The sequence below is a fragment of the Candoia aspera genome, chromosome 2 (genome assembly GCF_035149785.1).
Source record: "Candoia aspera isolate rCanAsp1 chromosome 2, rCanAsp1.hap2, whole genome shotgun sequence".
NCBI lineage: Eukaryota > Metazoa > Chordata > Lepidosauria > Squamata > Boidae > Candoia > Candoia aspera.
Window position 1 is genome coordinate 108,840,861 of NC_086154.1, and position 27,132 is coordinate 108,867,992.

Here is a 27,132-nt window from a genome sequence, read left to right on the forward strand (position 1 = left end):
ATACAGACTTTTTTAAATAAAGCTTTGTTAAGTTTTTCAACAAATACATAAAACTACAAGAAATGAAATAAAGCATACTACAAAAGAAAAAAGGAACTAAAAAGCATGAAAATACAAAAAAAGACTACTGCATAATACATACATACTAACTTCCACCTTTCTACAACAAAGATATAAATAAGTCGATATCAATCTCTTACTCTGGTTCAAACTGGAATGAGCATTACTTCTATAAAACATTTCCATTCTCAATATAACATTTCCTCTAAAACACTATTTTTCCCTTGAAATGGATATACAGTATATAAAAAAAACATTTTTATAACATAAAAAAATTCCCCCCTTAATAGACAGATAATCAAATATTATCCTTCCTCATTACAATTTTACTCCTAACCAAAGCACTTACTGTATATAGTTAAACGTTAAATCTCTACTATTACATATTTAAACAATAACCTTATTAATGTCCTTTTACCCAAGATAAATTCACTATCCCCAAAGCAAAAACATCTGTCTTAACCTTTAAAAGACCATCCTAATACAATTAAACAGTTAATCCACTTCAAAGTAAACTAAGGCATTTATATATCTCACTGTTACACACAAGGCTTTCTCCTTCCAATCCTCGACCTGCCTTGTAAAGTCCAACTCATCTTCAAGGACCTTCCATCCCTAGAGGCTGAAATCTTGTCTTTGATCTCGATACACCAAGAATGCAGCCATTTCCGTTCCTTTTACACCCAAAGCTTTTCCTCCTTCAAAATTAACATTCCAGAGGTGAATCTTCTTCCCTTCGCTTTTTGGCTTTGGGACATTGCTCCTCATTTTTTTTATCTGAGACTGGGACCTTATTTTCCAATAACTTTCTAAGAGATGGTCCAAAGCATAAGTAACCTTGAGGTACAGCTCCTTAAAAATATCTTTAAAATCTTCCATATCCCTCCACAGAATGTTATGGTGCCCTCTAGTGCCTCAGGATATTAGACAAAAGGCTGTCTTTCAGAAGAAAGTGTTAATCAGTGGGGGGTGGGTGGAAAAATAAAGGTAAGCAAAGCCGGGGAAGCAGATAGATCAAAGCTCAGCTCTGCAAATTCAATGAAGTTGCGTAATTCTTTTGTAATCCTTCAAACTTTGAAAAAAGTAACAGTAAACAGGCGAAATTCTTTAAATCCAACAATACAATTTATAAAGAAAAAAGAAAAATATGCATATTAAAAAAAAGCCAAATTAACAAATTAATAACTTCCAAAAGTAATGAAAACCACCAAGATTCCGCGTTTCTTTGTTGCAAAGAGCGTCTCCTTAATAATAACTTAAAAAGAAAAAAAATGTTTTTTAGAAATGGTGTAGGCAGCTTTTCAATCTGTTTAAGGCTTCAACACGGCTTAGGAAATGATGGCAATCCCTGCCTCCCAGCTGCTAGCTTACCAGTTGATTGCAAAAAGCTGTTTTGCGGTTTCTGGCTGCTTCCAGCTGTCTGGAGGACAAATGGGGTAATTCCTGGGTTCTAGAAAATCCTGCCTGAGCCCAAAAATGTCTGTTGCTGGGTAAACTGCGGAGCTCATGGAGACACGTCTCAAGTTGCCAATCCCCCACTGGAAGTGCCTCTTTTAAATACAGACTTGATAATAGAAATAATATTCTCAGCTGCATAAAAATATGTTGCTGTCATGAGTACGGATGGTGAGCAGGAGGGGGCCCTTATCCAGGGGAGAAAACGCATGCGTAGTTTAGAGGCTTTGAACTGTCCTTCAAAGAAACTCAGAGCAGACCCGCCTTGAGTTTTAGGGTTCATCTGTCTGGGTTTCCCATGCTCCTTCAGTTTGGTAGGATTTTCTGCCTCCTAGAGCAGTTAATTAACACTGGGGACTATTTTCTTGTCTCAACGTGGTTTTTTGCTTAAGTCAGGACAGTTGCATTCTTCCACTTTCCCCAACCCTGCCAATCGGGGAGCTAGGAATCGTGTGAAGGTGGTTGAGGACTCATATCGTCAGCGTGAGGATCGTCTCCGGCAAGAGAATCAAGAGTTGGTTACACAATACCTTTCTCGCTGTCAGAGTGCAGAGCAGGCGAAATCGGAGATGTTAGCCCAGCATCAGCGTCGACTGACTGAGCTAGAGCAGGAAAAGGCCAAGGAAATCGATCGGCTACAGGAGCTTCAGCGGTAACATTGTGGGGAGGAGGATGAAAGAAAATCTTTTGGGCTTTGAACTGATGGTGCTTTTCAGAAGCATAAGTCAAACATGTAAACCTCTTTCATTTGACAAATCTGAATCTCTACACATTTAGCCAAGCTTTATGTATGTGCTCAAATAAATTTAGGAACAATTTGTTTGTTTGTTTGTTTGTGGTCCTTTGACTCTTGCAGTATGTCCATCCTGGAAATGCGCAAGGATCATGAAGAGCAACTACAGCGGTTGAAACAACTGAAGACTCAGGAGATCGATGCAGTGACCAGTGCCACTTCTTACACCAGGTAGCAAGTGCTAACTACCCTAAAGAATTAGAGCGTTGGAGTAGTAAGGAGCATAGATAGTTGTATCTAGTAGTCAATGGACATTCGGTAAGTGGAAGTTTCCTGTTTCTCTTGGTCGGGGATGGGGAACTCTAGATCTCCAGATGTTGTTTTACTAGAGCACACAGCAGCCTGAGCCAGCACAGACATGGTGAGGGCTGCCAGGGGTCATCATTAAGTAAATTCAGAGGACCACAGGTTCCCTACTCCTTCTCTGGGCCTATGTAAAAGTCAAGTAGAAAATTATTTTTGCAAAAGAACAAACAGGATGAGGGGGAGCCCTCCGCCATCTCAAGTTGGGTTAAGTATGTAAGGGCCAGAGAATATATTTCAGGCTGCAGCTAAATGAGGAGAGAAAGACCCAGTCTACAGTCAACTCTGCAGTTCACTTCTCTGGTTTACACTACTCCTATGAAAGAAAGAGGATGAGGAGTGCCTATAATCCCATCCATGGGCATATGCAGTCCATATTAGAGGTCTGAGCAAAATATTAGAGTTTTAAGGCTGTAGCACAAGAGATTCAAATCAATAATCTGGCAACACTGGCCAGAAATGCCACATGGGCAATTTGGATATGGAAGCCTACAGCTCAGTCAATAGGATACAAAAGCCTACAGTTCAGAAATAGAGCCATGTATGAGTCCAGGTCACCAGAAGGGATTCAGTTCATATCCAATGGAACAAAATAATGTATGCATCTTGCTACTGCTGAAGGTAGCTTTTGATTTCCCTTCTCTTGTTTAAGAAGTCAGTAAGAAACAGATGGAAACAGCTAGGCAATATGCTGCTCTCGTTGTCTCCTGCAGGTCTTTGAATGGCATTATAGACCAGATGGAGAAGTTCTCCAGCAACCTGAATGATCTTGCCATCAAGGTGGAGGCCACTCACCACACTACCCACCAAGGTCTTGAGATGGGAGCTCGCCAAAGAGATGAACAGCTTAGGGGTATGTGCCTTTTGATGCTTGGGGCCCAAATGCAACTTGCTCTTGGAAGCCTACTTCAGTCTTGGGTTTTTTTATTTATTAGACACTTTGAAGAAAATATATAAAGCAGTACAAAAGAGAACGTGAAAGAAGTATAAAAAATCTTATTTATTATCTGTATTATAGATACATAAATGATGGGTTTTAAAACGTAATAGAGGTTATAGTGTTTTAATATGTCATTAATTAGCTGTAAATAGTTTTAAACTTAAGCTAAAAACAAATAGCAAGGAGCAGGAGCAGGAGCAGCACAGTATAAATCACCGAATGGAATTATATGGTATAGTGAATTCAGTTCGTATTACTAAAAATCTATTCTCATTTAAGTGTCTTGTAACACTGAAATATAGATACTATGCATAGATAAACCCAAATTTTGGATGTGGTACCAGTCCATGTATTAGATTATAGTCTAAGAATGGTTTCCAGTTTGAGCTGAAATCTGTGTCAGATTTGCTTTTAAGCTATGTTGAAGCATGTTTCCACAACTTGGTCAGCCATTCTTCATTAAAGGGATCAGGCCACTTTTCTAATAATGCCCCATTGCTGCCCCCTATCCTGGGACAGGTGTGCTGCTGCCAGATAGCGATACCTGTATTTACTTGGCGTGGGGTATGTTCATTGGAAGTGATTAGTGGATTCTTTCAGTTTCCCTCCCCATTGGCAGATGTCATCAGCTAGTGGGAAAGCATCCAGGAGTCACTCTACTGGGCTGGGGCTGGGGGAAGGGGAGGGGAGGGGAGGGGAGGGGAGGGGAGGGGCAAGTTCTGACAGATGGCTATAAAGCACTTCAGGGTTTGCCCAACTAACAGAAGCAGGTGCTGCAGGGGGGCTGCACAATAAAGCGGGAGGGCATTTGCCCATTGCATTGCACAGTTCCCTCAGGATTAAAGACTTTGAAAGAATTTTAGCTGTTTCTCCTGGTGGATCACATGGCTAAGTAGCATAAGAGCATGGTGGGGTGGGGTAGGGCAGGGTAGGGCAGGGGCTCCTGTCTAGAAATGCCCATCTTCTGCCTCACCTCCACGGGTGATCATGGCAGCTTTCTTGAAAATCAGTGAAGGTGTCCTGGGTCAAGAACAGTGGGATTTTGAGTTTGACTAAAAAAAAGCTTTGCCTACCACCCTTGGTGGCTGCAAAAAGGTGATAAGTCTTTCCTTGTCCCAATCTGAAAGTTTTGCAAGATCGTTTGAACAGGCAACAGAGAGACATGGAAGATGAACGAGGCCGGCTACAGGAGGTCATTTCTAAGATGGAGGCAAGGCTAAACGAGCAAACCCGTCTTCTGGAACAGGTGAGCTGATGCTAGACTTGAAGTGGCTCATGGCTGGTATCTCTGCTGGCAGAAATGTGAGAACTGAGTTGGAGGAGTGATGAAAAGATGATATATCTATATCAACAGATGCATTGAATTTAACTTTTAGCTTTAGGACTGCTCAGATTTAGCATTTCAACTTTTTTCTGTATTTATTTACTGTGACAGAGACCTTAATGGGCTTTCATATTGAATGGTTACCATACTCTGGTCACTATCATTGCATCATAAGAGTCAGAATGAAGTTAGGTGAAGTGAAATTTCTCTCTAGGGTCCAGTGGGTGTCTTCCCTTCAAACAGGGAATCTGAATATTTCTTGGGAGCTGTCATGGGTTCTTTTTTTTAAACTGTACCCAATTAGATTGACCCAGACTCAAAAGATCCACAATAGCATTGGACCCTGGACAGGTGGTTTCTTTATACCTCCCTATTAGGGTTGCGGAGATGTTTTATTTGGGGGGGAAAAAAACAGGATACAAAAGTGAAATATGAAACTTACAAGTCTATATGTCAGTGTTTTCTGTTGCCTCTATTCTATATTCTATCCTATTGCTATTACTATAACAATTACAATTACTATAATCTATTACTATTCAGTTACTATTACAATACTACACTCTATAGTAATACTACTATATAACAATATTTTCCTCTTACAAACACTGTTTTGCCTCAGAAAGGCATGCACATCCTCTGTGGGCACTTAAAGTGAGGTCAGGAGGTTAAAATCAACACAAGCTGTGTAGACAGCTTATGGAAATTGACTGCAGTCGACTAGTCTCACGTCGCCCATAGTGGGCTTAAACAGCGTATCTTTAAAGCTTCAGGTGCAGTTTTAAATGGTGTTTCCATTGTCAGAATAGATGTAGGGTGGAGGCAATTTGGAACAATTAATTAGGCATATAGGAGAAATGCTGCCTCTGCGGTACGGAAGAGCATCAGAAGGAAGCCACAGTGGGGCTTGGAGTGGCTTTCAGCTGCATAGCCTGTGCTAAATGCATTTGCCTTTCCTGCTTGTTTCACTCAGCTATCTTGCCTGGAGGCGGACTAAGCCCTTTGGAAGCTGATGAGTGTGTTCTTCTGCCTTAGGAACGTTGGAGGGTCACCACCGAACAAGCCAAAGTGGAATCTTTGCAGCACTCGCTTGAGGAACAGAGAAGAGTCATGACCCAGCAGCTAACCATGGAGAGGGAAGAGTTAGAGAGGGCAAAGGTTAGAAGTGCTCACGTTGTTTGAGTGGTTAATGAGTGTGTTACGAAGTGAGGAATAGACGCAGCTTTTATGGTGCAACCGGGTAAACGTCATTTACTGAATTGTACTAGAAGGGGGAATCCTGATGTCTTCATCCATTTTTTATTCTCCCATATTTTCTTCTCTGCTTTTCTGCTTTTGCTATTTGTTTTTATTGCAGAAAAGCCATCAAGAAAGGAAAGACTGCCTAATTCCATAATAACTTTTGCTTTGTAATGCTAAAACCCATCCATCTGGAACCATATTGTAAATAAATATATTCTGTACGGGATCTCAGAAGAGAAATATCTGTGTTTCCCCATACTTCCATTTACATTTTAGCTATTCTTACTTTCATAGAGACATTTTACAATGGAAGCAGAGAGAAATTTAAAGTAGAATTCACGTTCTGTTTCAGAGAAAAAGTATTTTGTTTCCAAAGGCACTGTGAGGAAAAATTCAAGATACATCAGTTAAGCCAAGTAAAGTTGCAGCAGCCTTTCTAAAGTGGTGATAGAAAGCCTTGTAGTTTGTGTGAAAGATCTTGCTTTAATTCACCTTGCTGTCAAAAACTAGACTGATTTCTCCATCCTTCTCATGTTCCTTTTCCCCAGAATTCTTTGCTTGAGGAACAGAAAACAGTCATGCATAAATGTGCCGAGGAGCGCCGTAAACTGGCGGCCGAGTGGTCAGAGCTCCACATCCAGCAGAGGCTGAGCAAAGAACGCTCAGAGCGGGAGGTCGACCGGGCTCTGCAAATTGACTCTCAGAGAGAAGGGGTCATCATGAGCCTTGCAAAGGTAGAGGGCTGCAATCTTCATTCTTTTCCTTCTTGGGCCATCTTTTTACTTCTGCCATCTGGTGAGAGTCCAGAAGAATACCTGGACACTGAAGCAGTGGTTAGGACTAACTGTGGCAATTATAACCATTTATTATTTCTCTGATTTTCCATCACGAGGCCAGAATGACTTACAGAATGACAGTAACTATGCAGCGTTGACATGGGAATGGAGACCCAATCAGGTTAAATAAAATTGTACAGTCTTTTCTCAAAAAGTCCTTTTCTCTGTATGATGTAAGTGGATTAAATTCAGTATAGAACAGAAATATAAAGTAACATATCCCTAAGGCTGTTCTTCCCCCTCCTCTTCCTCATCCTCCTAGGAACAAGCAGACCTGAAGATCAAAGCCAGTGAGCTGAGATCAAAGGAGGAGCAGCTGGTGAGGGATCGAGAGCTCCTAGAGCAGGAGAAGCAGGAGCTGAGACTGGAGAAGGAAAGAGTGAATGCAGCAGCTTTGCACATCAAACAGAGGGCAGATGAGATCAACGGCATGAGCAAGGTAGAGACGCCGCCTGTCTACCTCTGCCAGTTTAGCTAGGAAAGCTGACCTAACTAGGCTAGATATTCTGGAAATTGCACATCCATGCGCTTCTGGAGGGTGTCAGGTAAAAGAAGGCTGGACCATGCCACAGGAACCACAGCAGCCCTTGGGCAGCAAACAGTCTTTAAAAAATCTGCAACATGCGCCTTTGAAAGCTAGGGAAGAATAAGCTTTTAAATTACTGAATTCCAGGTCCAGGCACTAAATAGTGTCATTGCTTCCTTGGCAGAGTCTGTTGGCAGGTGATTTGGGGGAGGCACCTAATGCTGTCTCACACTTTTAATTCTCCCCTGATTTACTATTGATTCTTGGGTGGGGGTGGGGGGGTCTTTCATTTTAAAAAAAGATATTAAAGTGGAAAAGAGAGGAAAACCTCACAATGCCTTTTGGTTGTTAATGCTGGAAGCCATTCACATGAAAATAAAGTAATCTGTCATGGTTGCTTCTCTGAGAGGATCTTCAGTGTAATCAAGGCCACATTCTCCATGGTCAGCGTAATTACATATTACTCACTGGGAACAGGGAAAAAAAATCCAGCCATGTCTGCATCTCCAGGTTATATCACCTTTTGAGGGAAAGCCTTAAACTACATTTTCCAGATGTCAGGGGAAATCTCAGGTTAATGAACCAAGATATCTGTCAAAGGCAGGCAGGTAAAGGAAGAAGGCTAGAGAAGTGTGGCCATAACATTAATAGTCCATGGCTTATTGAACAAAAAGTGTGTCATCTAAACCAGATGCTATAGTGCGAATTAGCAGAATTAAAAAAAAACTTTCACCATGGAAAAGTACACACTGTAAGATGTATAATAAGAAATACGTTATACATCACTCATCATTAAGAGAAAAGCATTCTGTATGAACGTAAAACCAGTCACTACTTGCTTTACTGCTGGTTTTATACATTCCAGCCCTGTTTTTAACCATAATTGGTAGGCTTAATGCCCAGGTTCATACTCTGGGTAAAGCAACTCTGTGGCTATATAGCACACACTGAACCACAAACAATCCATTATTTAGCATGCTGTATGAACCCAACTATTACATCAGGTTAAATCCTAAGGCAGAAACAGGTTCAAGACAGTAGCTCAGATCAAGGCCTTACTCCTCCTCCTTGTGCCACAAAGCTATCCTCTCAGAAGTATGAAGAAGGAGAGAAGGCCCTGCTGGAGGCAAAGAAGGTGGAATCGGAGCACCAGGCCAGACTCCAGACTCTACAGCAACAGATGGAATGGCTCAGACAGCAGGAGGAACATCTGTATCAGGTAATCTCCCCCAAGCTCTGAAAATGTCTTGTTCCTATGTACTATTATTACTTACTAATGTTTTAATAAAAATGTATCTACTTTAAAAATTGCTTCTCTTAGATGACAAGATAATTAAAAATACAATTAAAAATACAATTAACATATAAAACCAATGTTTTAAAATACAGGATATGCAAATATTGACATCTGTGTCTCAGAATATGGAAATCAGATTGTCTAGTTTTATTAAATTGAGCTATTTCATGCTGTTTTTATTTGTGTATGTGGCCCTGAGTGGCATGTCAATTGGGTGGCTACATAAATTGATTTAATAAAACAAATCAGCTCATTGTAAAATTGCATCCTGCATGGGGTCAAGGTGAGCAACAGCATGCCTAAACGTAAGAGGTAGATAGGCACACTATTTTTTTAAATCCTTTTCTTACTTTATAAATTAATTTGTCTCCAGATTTTGCGGGTGTGCTGTCATCAGAATGGAGCTGAGCTCCTTCAGATCAATTTCTTTTATGCTTTTTTTTAATGTGTACATGAACTATTAAGAGTACATCACACAATTTTGTTCTGTGGAATGCTGAACACTTAGATAAGCAAGCTGAGAGAGATTAGAAGGCTCCCTCCCAAAATTAGAAGTGTTGAATAACAAACAGATGTTGAACCACGTTAGATACAAGTAGCCAGGTCTCAAATCATGATGGGTTTTAATGGTTGATACCAGCCCCTTGAACTGCCTAGAAAGCTAATAGGTCATCAGTGCAAAGAGCTGTTGCTCCTAATAAGTTTCGGTCCACAGCCTGCAACATAAACTCACAAAAGAAGGCTTGAGGTTTCAGAAGCACAGATGCTGGTGGCCATACTGCAGCTTTCCAAGATGGACCACAGCTGGCACATCAGGAGCATCTGAAAAAAAGTGTTCTTAAGCAAAAGTGGATTCCAGAGCTCTTCCTAAATTGGGAAATTACAGTCTATCCTGATAATCTAGGAAATTATGGCAGATTTAAAAATGGTCTGCTCAACATGAGATGTTTGAGGCATGATACATCAGAGTCTACTACTACAATATTTTCCTTCCGTCTTTCCTTTGCAATGAGTCAGGAGCGTCTCAGTTTGTCTCATCAGAGGAGGCAGCTAGAACAGCTACGGATGGAACTTCCAAGCAACTCCCTGTCATTTCAGAACGTGCCCCAGGGGCCATTATCGGAAGCTCCTGACAAAATAATTTCCAATGTGCACTGTAAGTACCTGCCCAGCCATTTATGGTGGGCATTCTTGATAGGCCAAATAAAGTAAGAGGGTAAAATTCCATTCTGTGTATTTTCAAGGGCTTTTATATGTAAATGCTTTTAACTCCGAAGAGACAGAGGGGGCTAATTCATGTATTATTTTAATACTGACCTTGGAGCACAGATCTGAGTTTCTTCCATACAAAGTATTCCAGGCACTCCCTAACATTGGTTCTCCAAATACATGCCAACCTAGCAGTTCAAAAACATGCAAATGTGAGTAGATTAATAGGTACCGCTTTGGCAGGCAGGTAACAGTGTTCTGTTTAGTCATGCCGGCCACATGACCGCGGAAGTGTCTACGGACAAACGCCGACTCTTCGGCTTTGAAACGGAGATGAGCACCGCCCCCTAGAGTCGGACACGACTGGACTTAATGTCAAGGGAAACCTTTACCTTTTTATCTGACAATAAGCTACTAGGGAAAATTTAATAAATGTTGCTTCATTACGTTTAAATAAAACAAGTAACCAAAGGGCAAAATCAAGAAAAAGAAGCAGAGCTCCACATCTTGTTTCTTTGTTCCATTGCCCCTTTGATCCATATATGTCCTTTTACAGGAGATTCTTATCTTGACTCTTATTTAGAGAGAGGAATGGGTTGGCTTTACAGAACTGATGTTTTGGTACCCCCAGTAAGATAATTAAGCACACTGTCTTGTGCATCACAAAAGAATCCTATGTTAAGTATCTGTATAGATGACACAGATAACTCACTGCCACGTCTAACTTGTTTTTCTTCCCAGATTTGCCTCTTCCAATTACTGTTCCACCTAAAGTTAACCCTGGCAACACCAGAGCTTCTCAGGGACTTCCAAGACCAGAGCCAGCAGATTTATATGCCAAATTGGTGTTGCATAAAATTACAGCTGAACGAGTAAGATTACGTTGTCCAGCTTTTGGTCTACTCTGGGTTGAGAACGTTAATGTCAGTACCGGGGTTATAATTGTATAGCCATTACAGTTCCGTTTAGCTTTATAATTAAATTTCATCTGACTTTATTTAGCTCTGTTTCAGGTAAAACTGTTGCTTACTTATCTGAAAAAGAGCTCAATTTAGTTCAAAGTTTGCATGAAAACACCAAGTTAGGAAAATGGGAAGGACAGGGATGCTCTGACATCCAGCCATGAAGCTTATGTGTTTTTGGTTCACTGTTGAGCTCTTTCTCCATTTTCATTCCTCTTTTTGTTTTTTCTAACAGGATCGTGATTTCCTGGAAGAAGAACAGTGCTTTTTAGAAACCTTGAAGAGAGCTTCCTATAAGACTTCCTTCCAGTCAGCATGAGAGGGGATTGGTCCTAGAGATAGTTGTGCCAAGATTCACACTTCCTCCGAATAAACAATGATGTTATCACTTTGCATGTTTAACATGAAATCAAGCACGTAAATAACTGCCAAATTCAACTTTGTCAGAAGCTACATTTTGTAAAATAAATATTTTTAAATGTTTCCTTACACTATTGCTGTTGCCAGATCAACAGTTTTATGTTTTGCTGAAACTCTTTGCCATTAGCTGGCTTTGAAGAACAGTCTTTCAGAGCAGTGGTCTGCCTTTGATCATATTGCATAGCCCCAACTTACTGTATTTCCACATCTTCCTTGTCTTTTGTCATACTTTATTTTATTTTATTTTATTTTACTTTATTTTATTTTATTTTATTTTTTCATTTGTTTATTGCATTTATATCCTGCCACAATCTGATGCTTCTCAGCAGCTCACATAAGAGATTGAGAGATTGTTCCAATGCTCTAGCATTACCACTGAGAAGCAGTGTCTCCTAGCTTCAGCTCCCCTCACCTCCCAGAAACGTGGAGCTACAAGGAGTTTCTCCCTAAATGATCTAGCAAGTCAGGCTGATTCCAGTTGGAGTAAGCAATCCAGCAGTGTAGAGGAGTACAGAGTTAGCCTTGAAGAAGGACTGCAAAAATGGTTAGGTAAATATCCATTTAGCCCTAGGAAAGAAGAGAGAGTAAAAAGAACCTCAGGATAACCCTGCCTTGATGCTCTTTACTATGAGGGAGAGAGAAACTCAAGCTTTTGACATTCTGTTATTATACCCTACACCAATAGAGTTCTAGGAGTCCTTTATTGTACCTTTTATTGTGTAGGTGGCACAATCTGATTAGGAGGGGATTCTAAGGGCACCCCACTGTCTTCAGAACAACTTGCTGAATCACTGTTACAACATTAACAGCAAGTGCATATACAAATAACTCTGGACAATGCCATGGTACAACTTACATGGTATTTGTGACAAGGCTCACTTCAGTCAGAAGCAGTTCAGCCCAACCAATGTTTGTTCGCTGTCATGGGAATTTGGAAGTCCCGAGTGAATTGTTTATGGCAGATCAACCAGCAGAATTTCCTACAGATCACTCCAGGGTGACTTTGTTCTGAGTCTCCTGAAAGAAGGAGCTATGTCCCCGTTGAGTGAAGTGATACATTGCTGGATAATTTCCAGAACTTCATGCAAAGATTTGGAGCTACATCTCACAATCTGTTTAGGAGTTTCAAGAAGGATTTGCTGATGAACTGAATGATTAATTACTGAGACAAGACATGCCAGAGAATTTGGAAGAACTGTTCCAATGTTGTGTGTCAATCAAGTGATTGCAGGAGTTGAGGCATGGAGGAAATAAGGGGAGGAAATGTTATCACCTCTTTTCACCCCTGCCCTACCTCCCTATGGTCTCCTTGGATACCAACACCGGAGAACCATGCAAATAGGGATATTAAAGAGATCCCTGCCTGCATCAAAGAAACAGAGGAGACCTTGGTTTGTCTTTTTGCTGTGGAGCCCCAGGACACCTAGCTAAGGCTTGCACCGCTAAAGTACAGACCTTTGAATCAGGTGCTAAGTGGTGTACCTGTGGAACTGCAGTCTGTATAGCAAGCAAGCCAGTTTGGTCTAGTGGTTACGGCACTAGGCTAGAAACCAGGAGATTTTGAGTTCCAGTCCCGCCTTAGGCATGAAAGCTGACTGGGTGACCTTGGGCAGTCAGCTTTATCCCACTCGCAGGAAAATAAACATTTTCAACTGGGCGTGGACGGTTTTTTTTTCTTTTCAATTTCTCTATGACGGAAATGAAAGCATTGAAGAGTAGTCATAGGAGAGCAGAGGACAGATTGTCATAGCGAAAATGTATCTCTGTGGTTGCTAAGATTCGAAACCGACTTGATAGCACGTAATCAATCATAGTGCAGCAAAAGTAGCTACGTAATTTTAAAGAGACCAAATACACTGCTTGTTATGGCATACGATTTTATGAATCGACTGATGAAGTGAACGGTTGGAAGAATTATTAAAATAGTTAACAAAATGCTTTTTAAAAGCCTTTACAGGCCCTCGGGGGACAGCCTCTTCTGTGTGACGTCATCCTCGTGCGCCGAGGGGCCCTATCCTGGCGAGGGAACGTAAGAACCTGCGAAATGGCGGCTCCCGTACTAAATGCCGCCCTTCGCGGAGTCCGGATGGGTAGAGCGTTTAGTAGTACTGGTGGGTAACGCTGGAAGGGGAGAGAAGATCTGGGTATTATTTTTCCGGTGATCTTGCTGCGCTTCGTGAAACTTGCTTGCCCGAGTTCATTTGGCATTTTAGAAGCCCACGTCTGACCATTCCTCCTTTTACTCGGCTTTCTTTTTTGTTCCATTATATTCCAGTACATTCTTATGTCTGGAATGTTGGTATCACCTTTATGGGCTTTGTTGAAATACCCCAGCAATGATGGTCTCTTCGTCTAGAATTACTAAGAAGTGGATTTAGTTTTTTCTGCAAGCAAAGCATGGTATGCACGTTAAGTTGTAGGGTTCTGCTAGGTTTACTCTCTTTGGGCTACAGATATCCGGACAACCATTCAGTAGACTACATGGACTGACAGTGGTTTGAAAGTTGTAGTCTGGACCTTGCACCAGTGATGCACATCTCTGCTGTTCATTTGTTGACCTTTTTTCATGCTTCTGTGCAAGAAGAGCATTTCCTTTGAAGGGTGGATCCTTAAAGCTGTAGCATATTTTTAATGCATCACTTACTTTAATAAATGCCAGAGAGGTGTTGGATACATGAGATCCAAATCATTTCTTCAAAATCATTTTTGAAATGTAGACATTCCTGTTGACTTGTATGAAGAGATTAGTTATGGATACATCACCATTTCATTTTATAAATTACTTATCAGCAATGCCCATGAAGGACTCATCCCAGTTTGAACGGAACAAAAATTATTTGTGTTCATTTGTGCCATTAATAACTATGTATTTGTTCTGCATTCAGGATTTGGAAACTAACACAAAACGGATTAGTAGTGGCTAGTAGTAATGGTTACTTTTTTTTCTGCATATAGGTGTTGTGTTGAGTTTGATTGCAACTAAAATACATCTTTTGTTTTAAATGGTTAAAATTAGGTATTCTGTGATCACTCCTGTATCTAAATTTCCAATCAACTAAATGTAGATACATTGTGGAAATGGGTACCTAACCTTATTTTTAGAGGAAGAAGTACAATTGCTGTTTTTAAAAATAATCTTGGAAATAATTTTTGTACTTTTGCAGATGGAGAGAGACAGAAAAACTGATGGCATGCTTTAGTGCTATATTACCCTTTTTGCTTTATACAATTCACAGATAAATGTAGAAATGGGTTTCATGATTCTTTCATCTTTTTTCCATACTGTGTTTAGATCTAACAATTTAAGCATGTAAATCAAATGTAAGTTTAATATCATCTGCTTTTTGCAGGTTGTGTTTCCAAGTGGGTCTTTTTTCTTCCTTTTGTTCCTGTTTCTGTTGTGGGATGGTTTCATTTGAATAGAAGACCAAATGAAGACCCAGCTTACTGTGTTTTTGATCCAACAGGATAATTTGCTAAGCAAATACAAATTATTTTGTTTTGTGTTACCGTTTTAGCTGTTCTCTGCAAACTGGGTGTACCCCTGGGACCAATGCCTAATGAAGATATTGATGTTAGTGATTTGGAGGCACTGGAAAAGTATCGTGTTTTCACTCGCTATTTCAAGGTAGCAGAAAGAGAGAGTAAAAAAACTCCTTGGTGGCGAACTTACAAGAAATACATCACTCCAGAGGAAGGTATTAACCCTGGAGAAGTACAAAAGCCCTACCCATTTCCCCCCCCCCCCCCCCGTTGCTTTGATCGAATAGTTTAACATTTTTTTCCACAGGGAAAGTACATTTTATACATACTTATAAATTTTATTGACTCTGTTAGAACTTATTTTTGAATAAGCATGTCATGGATTTGATTGTAATGTTCAGTTGCTTACATTCTGTTTAGAAAGAGAACAGGAAAGTGTCACACAAAGTAAAGTTGATGATCCAGCTTTTGCAATTATATTTTGAAAGTGAAACAGAACAGCTGTTTCTATTCAAAAAGCAAAGTATCTTTATTTTTAAAAGTGCACTAATTTGTTCCCCCTTTAATTTGAATGAATTTTGCTAGCATAAGAGTTCTGTAAATCAGAGGTTCTGGGTGATTTTCAAGCCACAAGATTTATTTTGCATAATCTCTTTTCTTTTAAATCTTAGAGAAGGAGGCAAAGATCGACATTGGTCTGCCCAGTCTTCCAGTATCACAAAAAAAGATATATAAGAAGAGAGTGGCTATTAGGAAACAAAATTTGAGCAATGCAGAACTGGAAAAGGCATCCTGGCTGAAAACATGTATGTTAGTAACCATTCTCTCAACATTTATTTCTTTTGCATTTACAAGAGTTTACCCACTTGGTTTTCCTAAGTATTTTGTTTCTCCTTGCAGTGCAGATTCCTCTAGATGATGTCAAAGCTGAATGGGAAAGAACCAGTGGTCCATATCACAAACAGCGATTAGCAGAACACTATGGACTGTACCGGGACTTGTTTGATAATGCCACGTTTGTTCCCAGAGTGCTTCTAAAAGTGGAATATAACCAGGACAAGGAATGTGTTATGCCAGTTTATTATGGAAATGTGGTTACTCCCACAGAGGTATTATACCAAGAGTAGGCGCCTTGAGAGAAAGTATATCCTTTCTGTGTTTTGCTTTGGCTGTTGCTCATGTATTAGGTGTAGACACTAAAGTAAATTTCCTGGAGCATTTCACAAAATTTTGTCTAATTAATACATCATTACTCTGAATGTGCTAATAGTGATACGCTCCCTATATACTAATACAATGTTCTGCCAGCAGAATGCCCACCTTGCAGGGCAGCAGCTGTTAGGGTTAGGCTATGTGAAATCAGATTCACTGTAAGTTAACTCTGTAATATAATGCCTAGTAAATAGGAACAGTTACAACCAAGGTACCTGTAGCACTCTCTTTGTTAGATTAACTATAAGTAGTTCTCACTTACCAACCACTCCTTCAGCAACCATTCAAAGTTACAATGGTGCTGAAAAAGGAGACAGCTGGTCCTCAAAGATGTGGCCGTTGCAGTGTCCCTGCAGTCATGTGATTGTGATTTGGGCACTTGGCAACCAGCATGCATTTATGATGGTCACAGCATCCTGTGGTCACATGATTGCCATTTGTGATCTTCCCTGCCAGCTTCTGACCAGCAAAGTCAGTGGGGAAGCTGGTAGGAAGTTGCAAGTTGTGATCATGTGATATGCTTAACGACCCGCAGTGATTCACTTAACAACCATAGCTGGAACTGACATAAATCGGTGCCATCACATGACATTTCACTTTACAGCTGTGTGGCTTGGCAGCAGAGTTGCTGGTCCCAATTGCAGTCAGTGAGTGAAGACTACTTGTAAAGTGAATATGATTTTAACTTCCATTTACTAAATGTTTGTGTACCATTCTATTACAATAACTCTAGCAGTTTTCAACTAGATGTGGACAAATGCTGGAAATCAGCAGCAATGAATCTTGTTGTGATAAACCCAGTATCAGTACAATTCTATAGAAGCTTAAGATTACATTGGAAGCAAGTACTATTGATTCAAAAGGCTTACCCACAATTAAGCGTGAGTGGGATTACAGGCTAAAGGAGAAATCATCATCCATTAAATGTCTGGGACAATAACAAGCTCTTAACCTATCACATGAATGACTATCCATGGCATGTAATGCCTCAGCCCCTGACCCTCATTCTTGCCTGTAAATTTTGTAAGAGCAGGAACAATCTTACAGAACTAGATACAGTTGTCAATACGGTAGCTGTTTGGGTAAGACCTCTGTTATCAATAACAGCAGTGTGCCTTTTTTTATTGCTCCCAAAGCCTCCCAAATTCATGCAGTAAAGAAATTCATAATCAGACCAGTTATTTTCTCCCACTTGTACCTAAAATGGAAAAAAAGGGGTGTGTAAGCCATCAGGATAGTTATTGTACACGTACTGACTGAAAATAATCTCAGAGTTTCCCAAACACCCTGAAATATACTTTGTACCCACTTGCATGATAAATGGTGTCACTACTTTTCCTTTTGCAATCCATGGCTTCCCAAAATTTGCCCTTACCCTCTATCTTTGCCCCTATAAATTTTTGCTTTCTAACTCACAAGTCCTTTGAGAATGCTAGTTTTGATTATCTGTGCTGCAGGGAAGAAATGACTTGAATTGTCTGTTAACTGGTTATTTATTTATTTATTCATTCTTTATTTTTATTTCTATTTATAGTATTTTTATTGTATTTTATTATTCTGATGGTTTTAATCATTTGTTGTAAACCGCCCAGAGGCCTCCAACGGGAGGAGATGGGCGGGGATAAATTAGATAGATAGATAGATAGATAAATAAATAAATAAAACTGATGTGAATGTTGTAAACAGCCAGGAGACCAGGTATAGTTTAAAACACCATTGCTGCTGCTGCTGCTGCTGCTATTTCAATTTAGACACCACCAATACTCAGTGACTGTGGATGGCTTACAATTAAAACTGTAATTCTTTATTTAGGACTATGGGAGGGAAATAGCTATTTAATACCCATAGTCATATTTTTCTGTTTAGGCTTTTAATCCTCCTGAAGTCTCATTTGAAGCAGATGAAGGAACACTTTGGACATCATTGCTCACTAACTTAGGTAAGTGCCATTATGTTAGGAATGCTTAGTATGATAGGATTTCTTAACAGTTGGAAAAGATTTTCCATTGTATATTTTGATGGAGCTTCTGATTAAAATCCAGTTTCTGCAGCAGAAACAGAAACTTTAGTTGCAAAACTCTGTAGAGAAAAGAAATCAGAAATCATATAATTGAGAAAGACTGCCTAGATCAGGGTTCCCCAAAGTTGTCAGTATCAACCTCCAAGGGTCAATGGGACTATCCAAAGAGTCAGTAAATGGCTGGGGATCAATAGCTGGTCGATAAATGATGGAAGGTTGATTGGGATCAATCTTTTGAGGTCTCTGCAGAGCTCCATGTCAGTCCCTAGTCCTGTAGGTGAGGTGGCTAGCAGCAAGACAGCATTAGGGTTGGATGGTCAGTTGCCAGCAAGAGCAGCCTTGAGTTGTCTTTTGTTTTTGTTGTTATTCATAATACTATTAGTCAAAGTAATATTTATTAAATTATTTTCATATAATAAATGTTTGGGGCTCAATGAACAATTTGAACATTCATGAAGAGATTGACAAGCTGAAGAGTTTGGGGACCCCTGGCCTAGATCTTTGCTCAGTTTAATTTAGATAATTCTTGTTTTTGTAGGGTAGAACTAGGCATTTTAAATAAGGATTTTGCAAGTTCTGGATATTATTTTAAGCCTAGACAATGTTTAAAGCTTGGAGAAGTTGTGTACAATTTAGAAGAAGGCTGCAAAAGTTTTTCAAAGCTGATCAAGCTGCACCACTGTCCAAACTCACTTTCTGCTTTGCCTGTGCAAGCCCACTGTAGTTCCCCAGTTTGCCTGAGCGGGCCAACAATGGGATATTGCAGTCCTGCCAGTTCTGGCAACCCCAATGAGTTATAGATTAAAATTAAAATGTTCAAAGTAAATAGTATACTACTTGCCCAACCTAACCCCAGTGCCATTTTTTAATCAATTTAAGGATCTGGAGTACCACAGAATATTAGCACTCCTGGCGAGATCAAGCAACAGTCAGAGATGTTTTGCATGTTTAAAAGATGCTACTGTAATTTAATTGCAGCTTTAAAATCAGTGATGGGTGACCTAAGGACAAATATGTGGTACAGATGTCTCTTGTATCAGAACTGGGAGGTTGGTTATTTTGTGGAATGTTTCTTTCTACAATATTGTGCAACCCATGCTACAAACTTTTTTTAAAAGCCATTGTGAAAACTTGTTGCAGTAGCATGAAAAATGAACTGTTGTGGTAAAAAAGAAAAAAGAAATACTTAAACCTGAGTATGTTGCAGTCAAAACTGAATAATAGCCATACTTTGTAAGATGAATTGTATCTTAACTGGGTTTTCATATGCCTTGTGTCTGCAGATGGACACCTATGTGATAGCAGTTTGGAGTACGTCCACTGGTTGGTGTGAGTATTGGCATTGTTGGCATCATTTTCAGACTCTGAGGAAACCTGGAACAGAATCTCAATATTTAGCTTCCACTGTAGTATCATGCTAATTTCCCTGATCCACCCATAATTAATAGAATCATGCAAAGTATGGATTAGAAGGGACCTTGGTCTAGCCTATTCCGCTGCCCAGGGTAGGACCTACTATTATGGCACCCCCAACAGATGGGCTTCGGGTCAGCAGACTCCACTGTGTGTTGATAAACAGCTCATACCATTAGACATGTTTCCCTGATGACCAGCTGAAATCTATTTCTTTGTAATTTAAAACTATTGTTTCTTGCCCTGTCTGCTGGAACATATTTGAACGGTTCTGCCCCATGTTCTGTACCCTTGCATAAAAAGTGAGCTCTATAGATGAGTGAGGACTTGAATCTAGATCTCCCTTATCCCAGTCAGACACTTCAACCACTACCCCACGCGTATATTTAATATACGTCCTGCTCCATTTAGTATACGGCAGTTTCATATTGTTTATAACCATGCCAAAGTAGCACCAAAGGCAATAATGCCACAAGATTAAATTATATAGAAGTTATTTGTTTCCCCTCATAAGGCAAGGGTAGGGCAAGTATATATGGAACTAGAAAGCGCTAAGAAGGTGGTCTACGCTGCACAAATATTAGAAGGAATGTAGCCCAGTGCCTTCCAAACTCTTAACATCAGCCTTCCCCAGACTGGATGCTTTCTGGATATGTGGGTTTCAAGTCCTACCCAGTGTGGCCACAGCAAAGAGTCTGGGATATAAATATAAATATACATACAGTGGATATAAAAAGTCTACACACCTGTTAAAATGCCAGGTTTTTGAGATGTAAAAAAATCAGACCAAGATAAATCTCTTCAGAATTTTTTCCGCCTTTAATATAACATACAAGCTGTACAATTCAACTGAAAAACAAACTGAAATATTTTAGGGTAAAAAAATAATAAACTAGAATAATGTGATTGCATAAGTGTGCACACCCTTAAACTAATACTTTTTTGAAGCACCTTTTGATTTTATGGCAGCATTCAGTCTTTTGGGGTAGGAGTCTATCTGCATTGCACATGGGAATCTTTGTCCACCCTTCCTTGCAGAAGCGCTCCAAATCTGTCAGATTGCAAGGGCATCTCCTGTGCACAGCCCTCTGAAGGTCACCCCACAGATTTTCCATTGGATTCAGGTCCGGGCTCTGGCTGGGCCATTCCAAAACTTTGATCTTCTTCTGGTGAAGCCATTCTGTTGTTGATTTGGAGGTATGCTTTGGGTCGTTGTCATGTTGAAAGGTGAAATTCCTCTTCATCTTCAGCATTTTAGCAGAGGCCTGAAGGTTTTGTGCCAAAGTTGACTGATATTTGGAACTGTTCATAATTCCCTGCACCTTGACCAAAGCCCCAGTTCCAGCTGAAGGAAAGCAGCCCCAAAGCATCATGCTGCCACCACCAGGCTTCACTGTGGGCATGGTGTACTTCTGGTGATGCGCAGTGTTGTTTTTGCGCCAAACATACTTTTTGGAATTATGGCCAAAAAGTTCAAAAAAAAAACATCCAAGCCCAGCTACATTTTGCAAAAACCTACATCAAGTCAGACAAAAGCATGTGGGAAAATGTGTTATGGTCTAATGAGACCAAGGTTGAACTTTTTGTACATTGCATTGATTTCTGTGACGTGTCCTGAAGTGTAACTTTGGTTAGAACAGAGATGCGGTCCTTGGGATCCCTCGGCAGTACCTCTGGGTAAACTGAAAGGACCCCGTGGAATGCCCTCAAGGGTTTCCCAGTGGCGTTATACTGCCAAGATAGATTGTTAGCAGCTTTTGCCAATTAGCAAATTGCTTTGCAAGGGAGCTTGCTAACCCTTATTGCTATCCTCATTAGAATAGCTCCAATTTCCGTGAAATATACTGTAGTTCAGAAGTCATTAATTGACAGCCCTGGCTTTATATCAAGCCTCTTCAACAGCCCTTTTCTCCTTTGGTGGCTGTGCAATGAAAATAATTCCATGCTTGTTCAGGGGAGTAATGTCAGGCCAACGTGTTTGAATCCTGTTTTACATCAACAGGGGAAATATTCCAGGCAACAGAATAGAGGCTGGGCAGGAAATCTGCCACTATTTCCCTGCATTTCCAGCCAGAGGAACGGGATACCATCGCTACGTCTTTCTTCTATTCAAACAGCACCAGCCAATTGATTTTACGGATGATGTGCGGCCAACACCATGGTAACTCTTCACATTTTCCACGTAATGATGAAGTCATTGGGAGATCTCATCTCATCTCGGGAGGTGACCTGTTTGCGAAGGAAAACTGAATGGTCCAAGATTCTTTGAATCTTAACAGTTTAAACAGTTCAGTTCAGCAAACAAAAACAAAAAAAAGGTAGACATCGCACAACTTGAAAGCAAGCAAAACTAGCCAAATGGCTTTAAGTGTTGAAACCTTTCTATTTGGTGGTACTCTGTACACTCAGCAACTCTTTGGGCTGCTTCTTTGGGTAGAAATCAGCTTATGGCCTGGAGTTATATTAATCAACTCTGGGGTCTCCCATTGTGATGCCCACAGACACAGTAGGGTACACATGTTGATGCTCACTAGGCTCTGTTTTCTAAATGACTTTTAAAAAATATATTAATACTTGAAAAAAATAACTTGGGATCTGGCAGTCTTCAAAACTTCACCTTAAGGCCCCACATACATTCTCAGAAAATAAAAATAGTAGTTGATTGCACTCCATTGCTTTGTTTGGAAATGTGACTATCTACCCAGAAAAGAAAAATAATAGTAAATCATGTGGTGGTAGTAAGGAGATGGGTAAATTCCTTCCTTTTAGGAAGGCCTTCAGTGTATAATTTTGTGTCTCTATTCTATTATTTTAAATATTTACATCACTGCTTTAGTGATTCTATAGGATTTTATTATTTGTATTTGTGTTGATGTGAGACTCTCAGAATTATGGAGAAGACAAATAGCATAGAAATATTTTAAATAAAGAGTGCCTTGGGACCGGGAGAGGGGGGCTCATTAGTTCACCTTCTGAAGGCATTTTGTAAATGAACAAGCCCCTTACCATACGCCACAGCATCCGTTATCTGAGAGTGCCAATTGCTTGCTCCAAACCAGAAACACTGAGTACCCCTGTAGATTTATGCCATGGTATGCTGCTTCTCAGACTTGGTATCTCTCATTGAAATAGTCTTTATGCAAAAGATTATCTAGTATTCCTTTTTTGTTTCAATATGTGAAACCATGTGAATTGATTTTCTTAGTTATATCTGTTCGCAGTCATGTTACATCTGACTGCTAAAGGTGGTGAGAATTTATATGATAAGCTTGTCCAAATGGGTAACAGGTTGATTAGGTAGGTAGGTAGATCGATCGATCGATTGATCAACGCATGTGGCTATTTCCTCAGCTATTGCTAGAGAGAGCAAGGTTATTTCCCTTTTCTTATTTCTTTGGTTGTCTCTAATAAATAATTTTCTGTAATGTCTTAGAACCCTGGAAACTTACTAGTAGAATGTACAATGGAAGGCAGAGGGAACACAGTCAGGCTAAAACTGCTTATAGGAAGCTGATGAATAGGAGAATTTGATATAATTCCCTTGTTCCAGGACCCTTGCATGTATATCTGTTTAAAATTTAAACCAGTTTTAAATTGTTTTTTTTCTCACTTTCACTCTCATTAAATTATGATTTCTAGGGTTTTGTGGGAAAAAACATAGTTCTCAACAAAGCAAATCTATGTCGTCATTCCAAGAGTTCAGAAATGGATTATGTTTGAACAGGGTGATGATAATAGGTGAAGAGGTTACAAGCGCCAAACCCATTGCATTTGTATTTTCATCTATTCAGTCACAGCCTCAAGATGAGAACCTTCAAAACATTTGACTTCTACAAGAAGCATCAGAGTGCCATGACACCAGCAGGACTGGTGTTTTTCCAGTGCCAGTGGGATAATTCGGTTACAAAGGTCTTTTACGAGCTTCTTAGTAAGTAATGGACCACATGTGAAATATCTACAATTTTGCATTGATTTTTTGGGGGGTAGAAATCAGGTTTTGGGACAGGCTTAGACCATGTTATCCAAACAACTGTATAATTTTGGGGGGTGCGCAAGCTGAAGTTTAAACCCAGAGTTGATGGAAACCAGAATCTTCCTCTCCAAAAGTCCCTTCATTAGCCGCTCTTTTATAGAGCCTGTCATGTAATTTATTTATTTATTTATTTTTTTATCAAATTTGTCACTGCCCATCTCCTCCCACCAGAGGGACTCTGGGCTGTTTACAACATTAATCAATAAAACAATAAATATACTATAAAATTACAATATATAAAATATATTATCTAAAAATACAATTACAAGTAAACAACAATCATAGATAAAAATAGAATCCCAAATAGCAGATAATAACTCAGTCCTTGTATGCGACAAGTGCTCTAGGGCACTAGCCATCCCCAAACATGACGGTTCCCCTCCCCGCCCCAAGCCAGGTGGCAGAGCCAGGTCTTAAAATTCCTCTGGAAGGCCAGGAGTGATGGGGCTAACCTCACCTCTGGGGCAAGATGTTCCAGAGGGCAGGAGCTACTGCAGAGAAGGCCCGCCTCCTGGACCCTGCCAGACAGCATTCTCTTACCGACGGGGTCCGCAACATGCCCTTTCTGCATGATTGAGTAGGACAGGTTGACGTAATGGGGAAGAGGCGGTCCCTCGGGTAGCCTGGCCCCATGCTGAATTTGGTATGGCATGGTAATTGGTGCTGAAATGGTATGACAGAGAACATGCAAAGGTTCTCATTATTTACTATATACTAAGTATGCGTGGAACAGAAACTGCAAGCGGGAGCCTGGCAAACCGCCCAGAGTCCCCCGACGGGAGGAGATGGGCGGAGATAAATTAGATTAAATAAATAAATAAATAAATGTTTAATGGGCTATCAGGGAAGTTGCTGAGCATCCAACTGCTAAGACTTCTAGGAGCACTCATTCAATTACTATTTCCAATGTGAAAATCTTTACAGATGCAGCACCAGGCTCATATTATCGGGACTTAAAAATTAAGCAGGGTCAACCCTGGCTCATACTTGGATAGACTACTAGGAAATGTCAGGGCTTTAGACCAGATTAGAAAGTTTGAAGCAAACTTCCCTGAAAAGGCAATAGTCATATCCTTACAATGAGCAAGAAAACCATGGAAAAATCCTCTAAGCCAGCCTTTCTCAACTTTTTGACCCTGGAATAACATATTTTTCAGGCCTCGGGGACCCTGCACATTCAGGCAATATTTGAATATTGGCCAGAAGTTACAAAATTACTGTATTTGTTTCATGTGTGGGCCTGTATATATGCACTAACAGTGTTTTTAAACTAAAAATAAGGGATGAAACTTACCTCTTTATTGTGAAGCTGCCAAAATTTGAAATAATTTTTAAAATAACTTATGATCTCCCAGGGTCCCTCTCTTGGGGGAGATGGGCAGTAATTAAATTTGAATAATAAATAAATAAAATAATAAACTCCTAGTGACCTCTCATGGACCCCTGATTGAGAAAGCCTGCTCTAAGCAGTCACACCGTGGCTTAAGTTCCCTTTGTTCCCTCCTCATTCGCATGTTAAATTTGAGGAATATTTTATTTATTTATTTTATTCAAATTTTGTTACCGCCCATCTCCCTCAAAGATGGACCATATCCATTCCATTATGTTTTTTTCAGTGGCAGTTTCTGTGAGCATATAAAGTCCCTCTGTATGTATTTCAGATTTTTAACAGTAACTGTTAATCGTTCAATCAATCATGTGCCATCAACTTGGTGTCGACTTTTAGCAACCACATAGATAGATATTCTCCATGATGATCTGTCCCCAACCTGGTCTTTCAGGTCTTCCAGTGATGCAACCATTGCCACTGTAACTGAGCCCATCTACCTTACTGCTGGTCGTCCGCTTCTTCTCTTTCTTTCCACCTTTCCCAGCATTAGACCCTTCGCCAGAGAGCTAGGCCTTCACATAATGTGTCCAAAGTAGGGTAATTTGAGCCTGGTCATTTGTGCCTCGAGTGAGAAGCCTGGGTTGATTAGTTTGATGATCCATTAGTTTGTTTCCTTGTTTGTCCACAGTATTCTTAGGCATCTTCTCCAACACCAAAATTCAAAAGCATCAATACTCCTCCTATCCTGTTTCTTCAAAGTCCAAGCAGTAACTGTAGTTTGAAACTATTTTGTTTTTGTTTTTTAAAACACTAATGCTAAGACTATTGTGTGTCTACTACTGGATTATATTTTTGAGCCATATTCCGTTAGTTGGTGCAGCTTCCAGGCCCCAGTGGCTTCACCTAGAAGATACCTGGGTGTAGAAAGTTCAGAATTATTTAGTCCAGAAATTTCCAAAGGTATCAAAAAGTTGCTTCAGCAATAAACAAACAGATCCAGAACAGATAGCAACCAGTAGAATGTGACTCTAGATCAACTGCAATCTGGAAATAGAGCTTCTTTTCACTTTACTAGGAAGGGAGATTGCACATACGTTTTCAGGGTACAGTGAAAAAACTGCAGATAAAAAACAGAAAAATGATGAGCTGTTAATTGGTTGACCATTTGAGATAAGAATTTACAAATAACAAGATAACAAGATTAGAGCTTGTTATCTTTTTAAGAATTGCTAACATTCTCTCTGCCTCTCACAGACATGAAGGAACCAGTGTTTGACTTTGTTCAGCCGCCCAGATATCATCCCCGCCAGAAGAAATTTCCACATCGTCAGCCTCTGAGGTACCTGGACAGGTACAGGGACAGTGATGAGCCCACCTATGGCATTTACTGAGCAGTCCAACATACTTCTTTCCATAGGAGACCTGAACAGACTAATTTGCGTTTCTGGGCCAAAAAACAGAAGTCCATAAAACATAATTGAAAGTGACTCAAGTTGTCATTTTTACTACCCACTTGGAAAAAAATTCAGTTTCCATCTGTCTTGTGTATATGTGTCTCAGAAGTTTTGCTATTTTTTTCCCAGAATTTGATCAAGAAAACGTGAATGATAAAATACTTGTATTTGAATAAAAACAGACAATATATTACCTGTTGCAAAATGTTCAATTGTTACAGAATGCTGGACTGTGTATTATCTTCCATATTAAAAAGAAAGAAAAGCATGATTTCAAAATTTTTGAAAACAGTTACATAGGAAGAAGCACATGGAATCATTCGAGGACATAGGTTGCCGGGACTGTCTAGCACAATACGTTCCCTCTAGTCCCAACGTGCCTGCATTAAAAGCTCCAACTAAGATTGTGTGCGTGTGCTTCTGAGTCAGTCTTGATTCTTGATTACTATCTGGACAAGTCCCTGCAGTTTTCTTGACAAGATTTTCGAAATTGGTTTACCATTGCCTTTTTCCTAGTGCTGAGAGCAACTGACCCAAAGTCACCCAACTGACTTTGTGCCTAAGGCAGGACTAGAACTCACAGTCTCCCAGTTTCTAGCCTACTGTCTTAACCACTACACCACACTGGCTCTTAAGGTGCAACTAAGATTACAATAGACAATTCTTCAACCAATCAAGAGCATTCTCAAGTTCAACCCAGAATGAAGTACAATGGACTTGTGTCCCACTGGCTTCTAAAGCTATTGAGACTGACAATTAAGTGAAAGATCTGCCATACCAGATGTGGCCACTAAATATGGACAGTTTTATGTTTAGTGAAATC

At 40.0% G+C, this 27,132-nt stretch overlaps 2 protein-coding genes across 2 annotated transcripts in view; both read left to right on the forward strand.

The window, feature by feature from the left end:
* Positions 1-11,332, forward strand: part of FBF1 (Fas binding factor 1) — a 30,641-nt gene extending 19,309 nt beyond the window's left edge. Inside the window, exons 20-30 of the mRNA XM_063293056.1 lie at positions 1,961-2,167; positions 2,372-2,479; positions 3,325-3,464; positions 4,679-4,797; positions 5,908-6,030; positions 6,663-6,848; positions 7,213-7,389; positions 8,558-8,695; positions 9,791-9,929; positions 10,724-10,854; positions 11,180-11,332. Of these exons, the coding sequence (XP_063149126.1) occupies positions 1,961-2,167; positions 2,372-2,479; positions 3,325-3,464; positions 4,679-4,797; positions 5,908-6,030; positions 6,663-6,848; positions 7,213-7,389; positions 8,558-8,695; positions 9,791-9,929; positions 10,724-10,854; positions 11,180-11,263 (1,552 nt within the window). The 3' untranslated portion in view covers positions 11,264-11,332. The remainder of the gene's footprint in view (positions 1-1,960; positions 2,168-2,371; positions 2,480-3,324; positions 3,465-4,678; positions 4,798-5,907; positions 6,031-6,662; positions 6,849-7,212; positions 7,390-8,557; positions 8,696-9,790; positions 9,930-10,723; positions 10,855-11,179) is intronic.
* Positions 11,333-13,369: 2,037 nt separating this feature from the next.
* Positions 13,370-26,502, forward strand: MRPL38 (mitochondrial ribosomal protein L38). The gene is made up of 9 exons (XM_063293063.1): positions 13,370-13,475; positions 14,883-15,062; positions 15,519-15,653; positions 15,748-15,956; positions 17,926-17,998; positions 19,363-19,408; positions 21,495-21,653; positions 23,284-23,420; positions 26,110-26,502. The coding sequence occupies exons 1-9, from the start codon at positions 13,409-13,411 to the stop codon at positions 26,244-26,246; spliced, it is 1,143 nt and encodes a 380-aa protein (XP_063149133.1). The 5' UTR covers positions 13,370-13,408; the 3' UTR covers positions 26,247-26,502.
* The last annotated feature ends 630 nt before the right edge of the window (positions 26,503-27,132 follow it).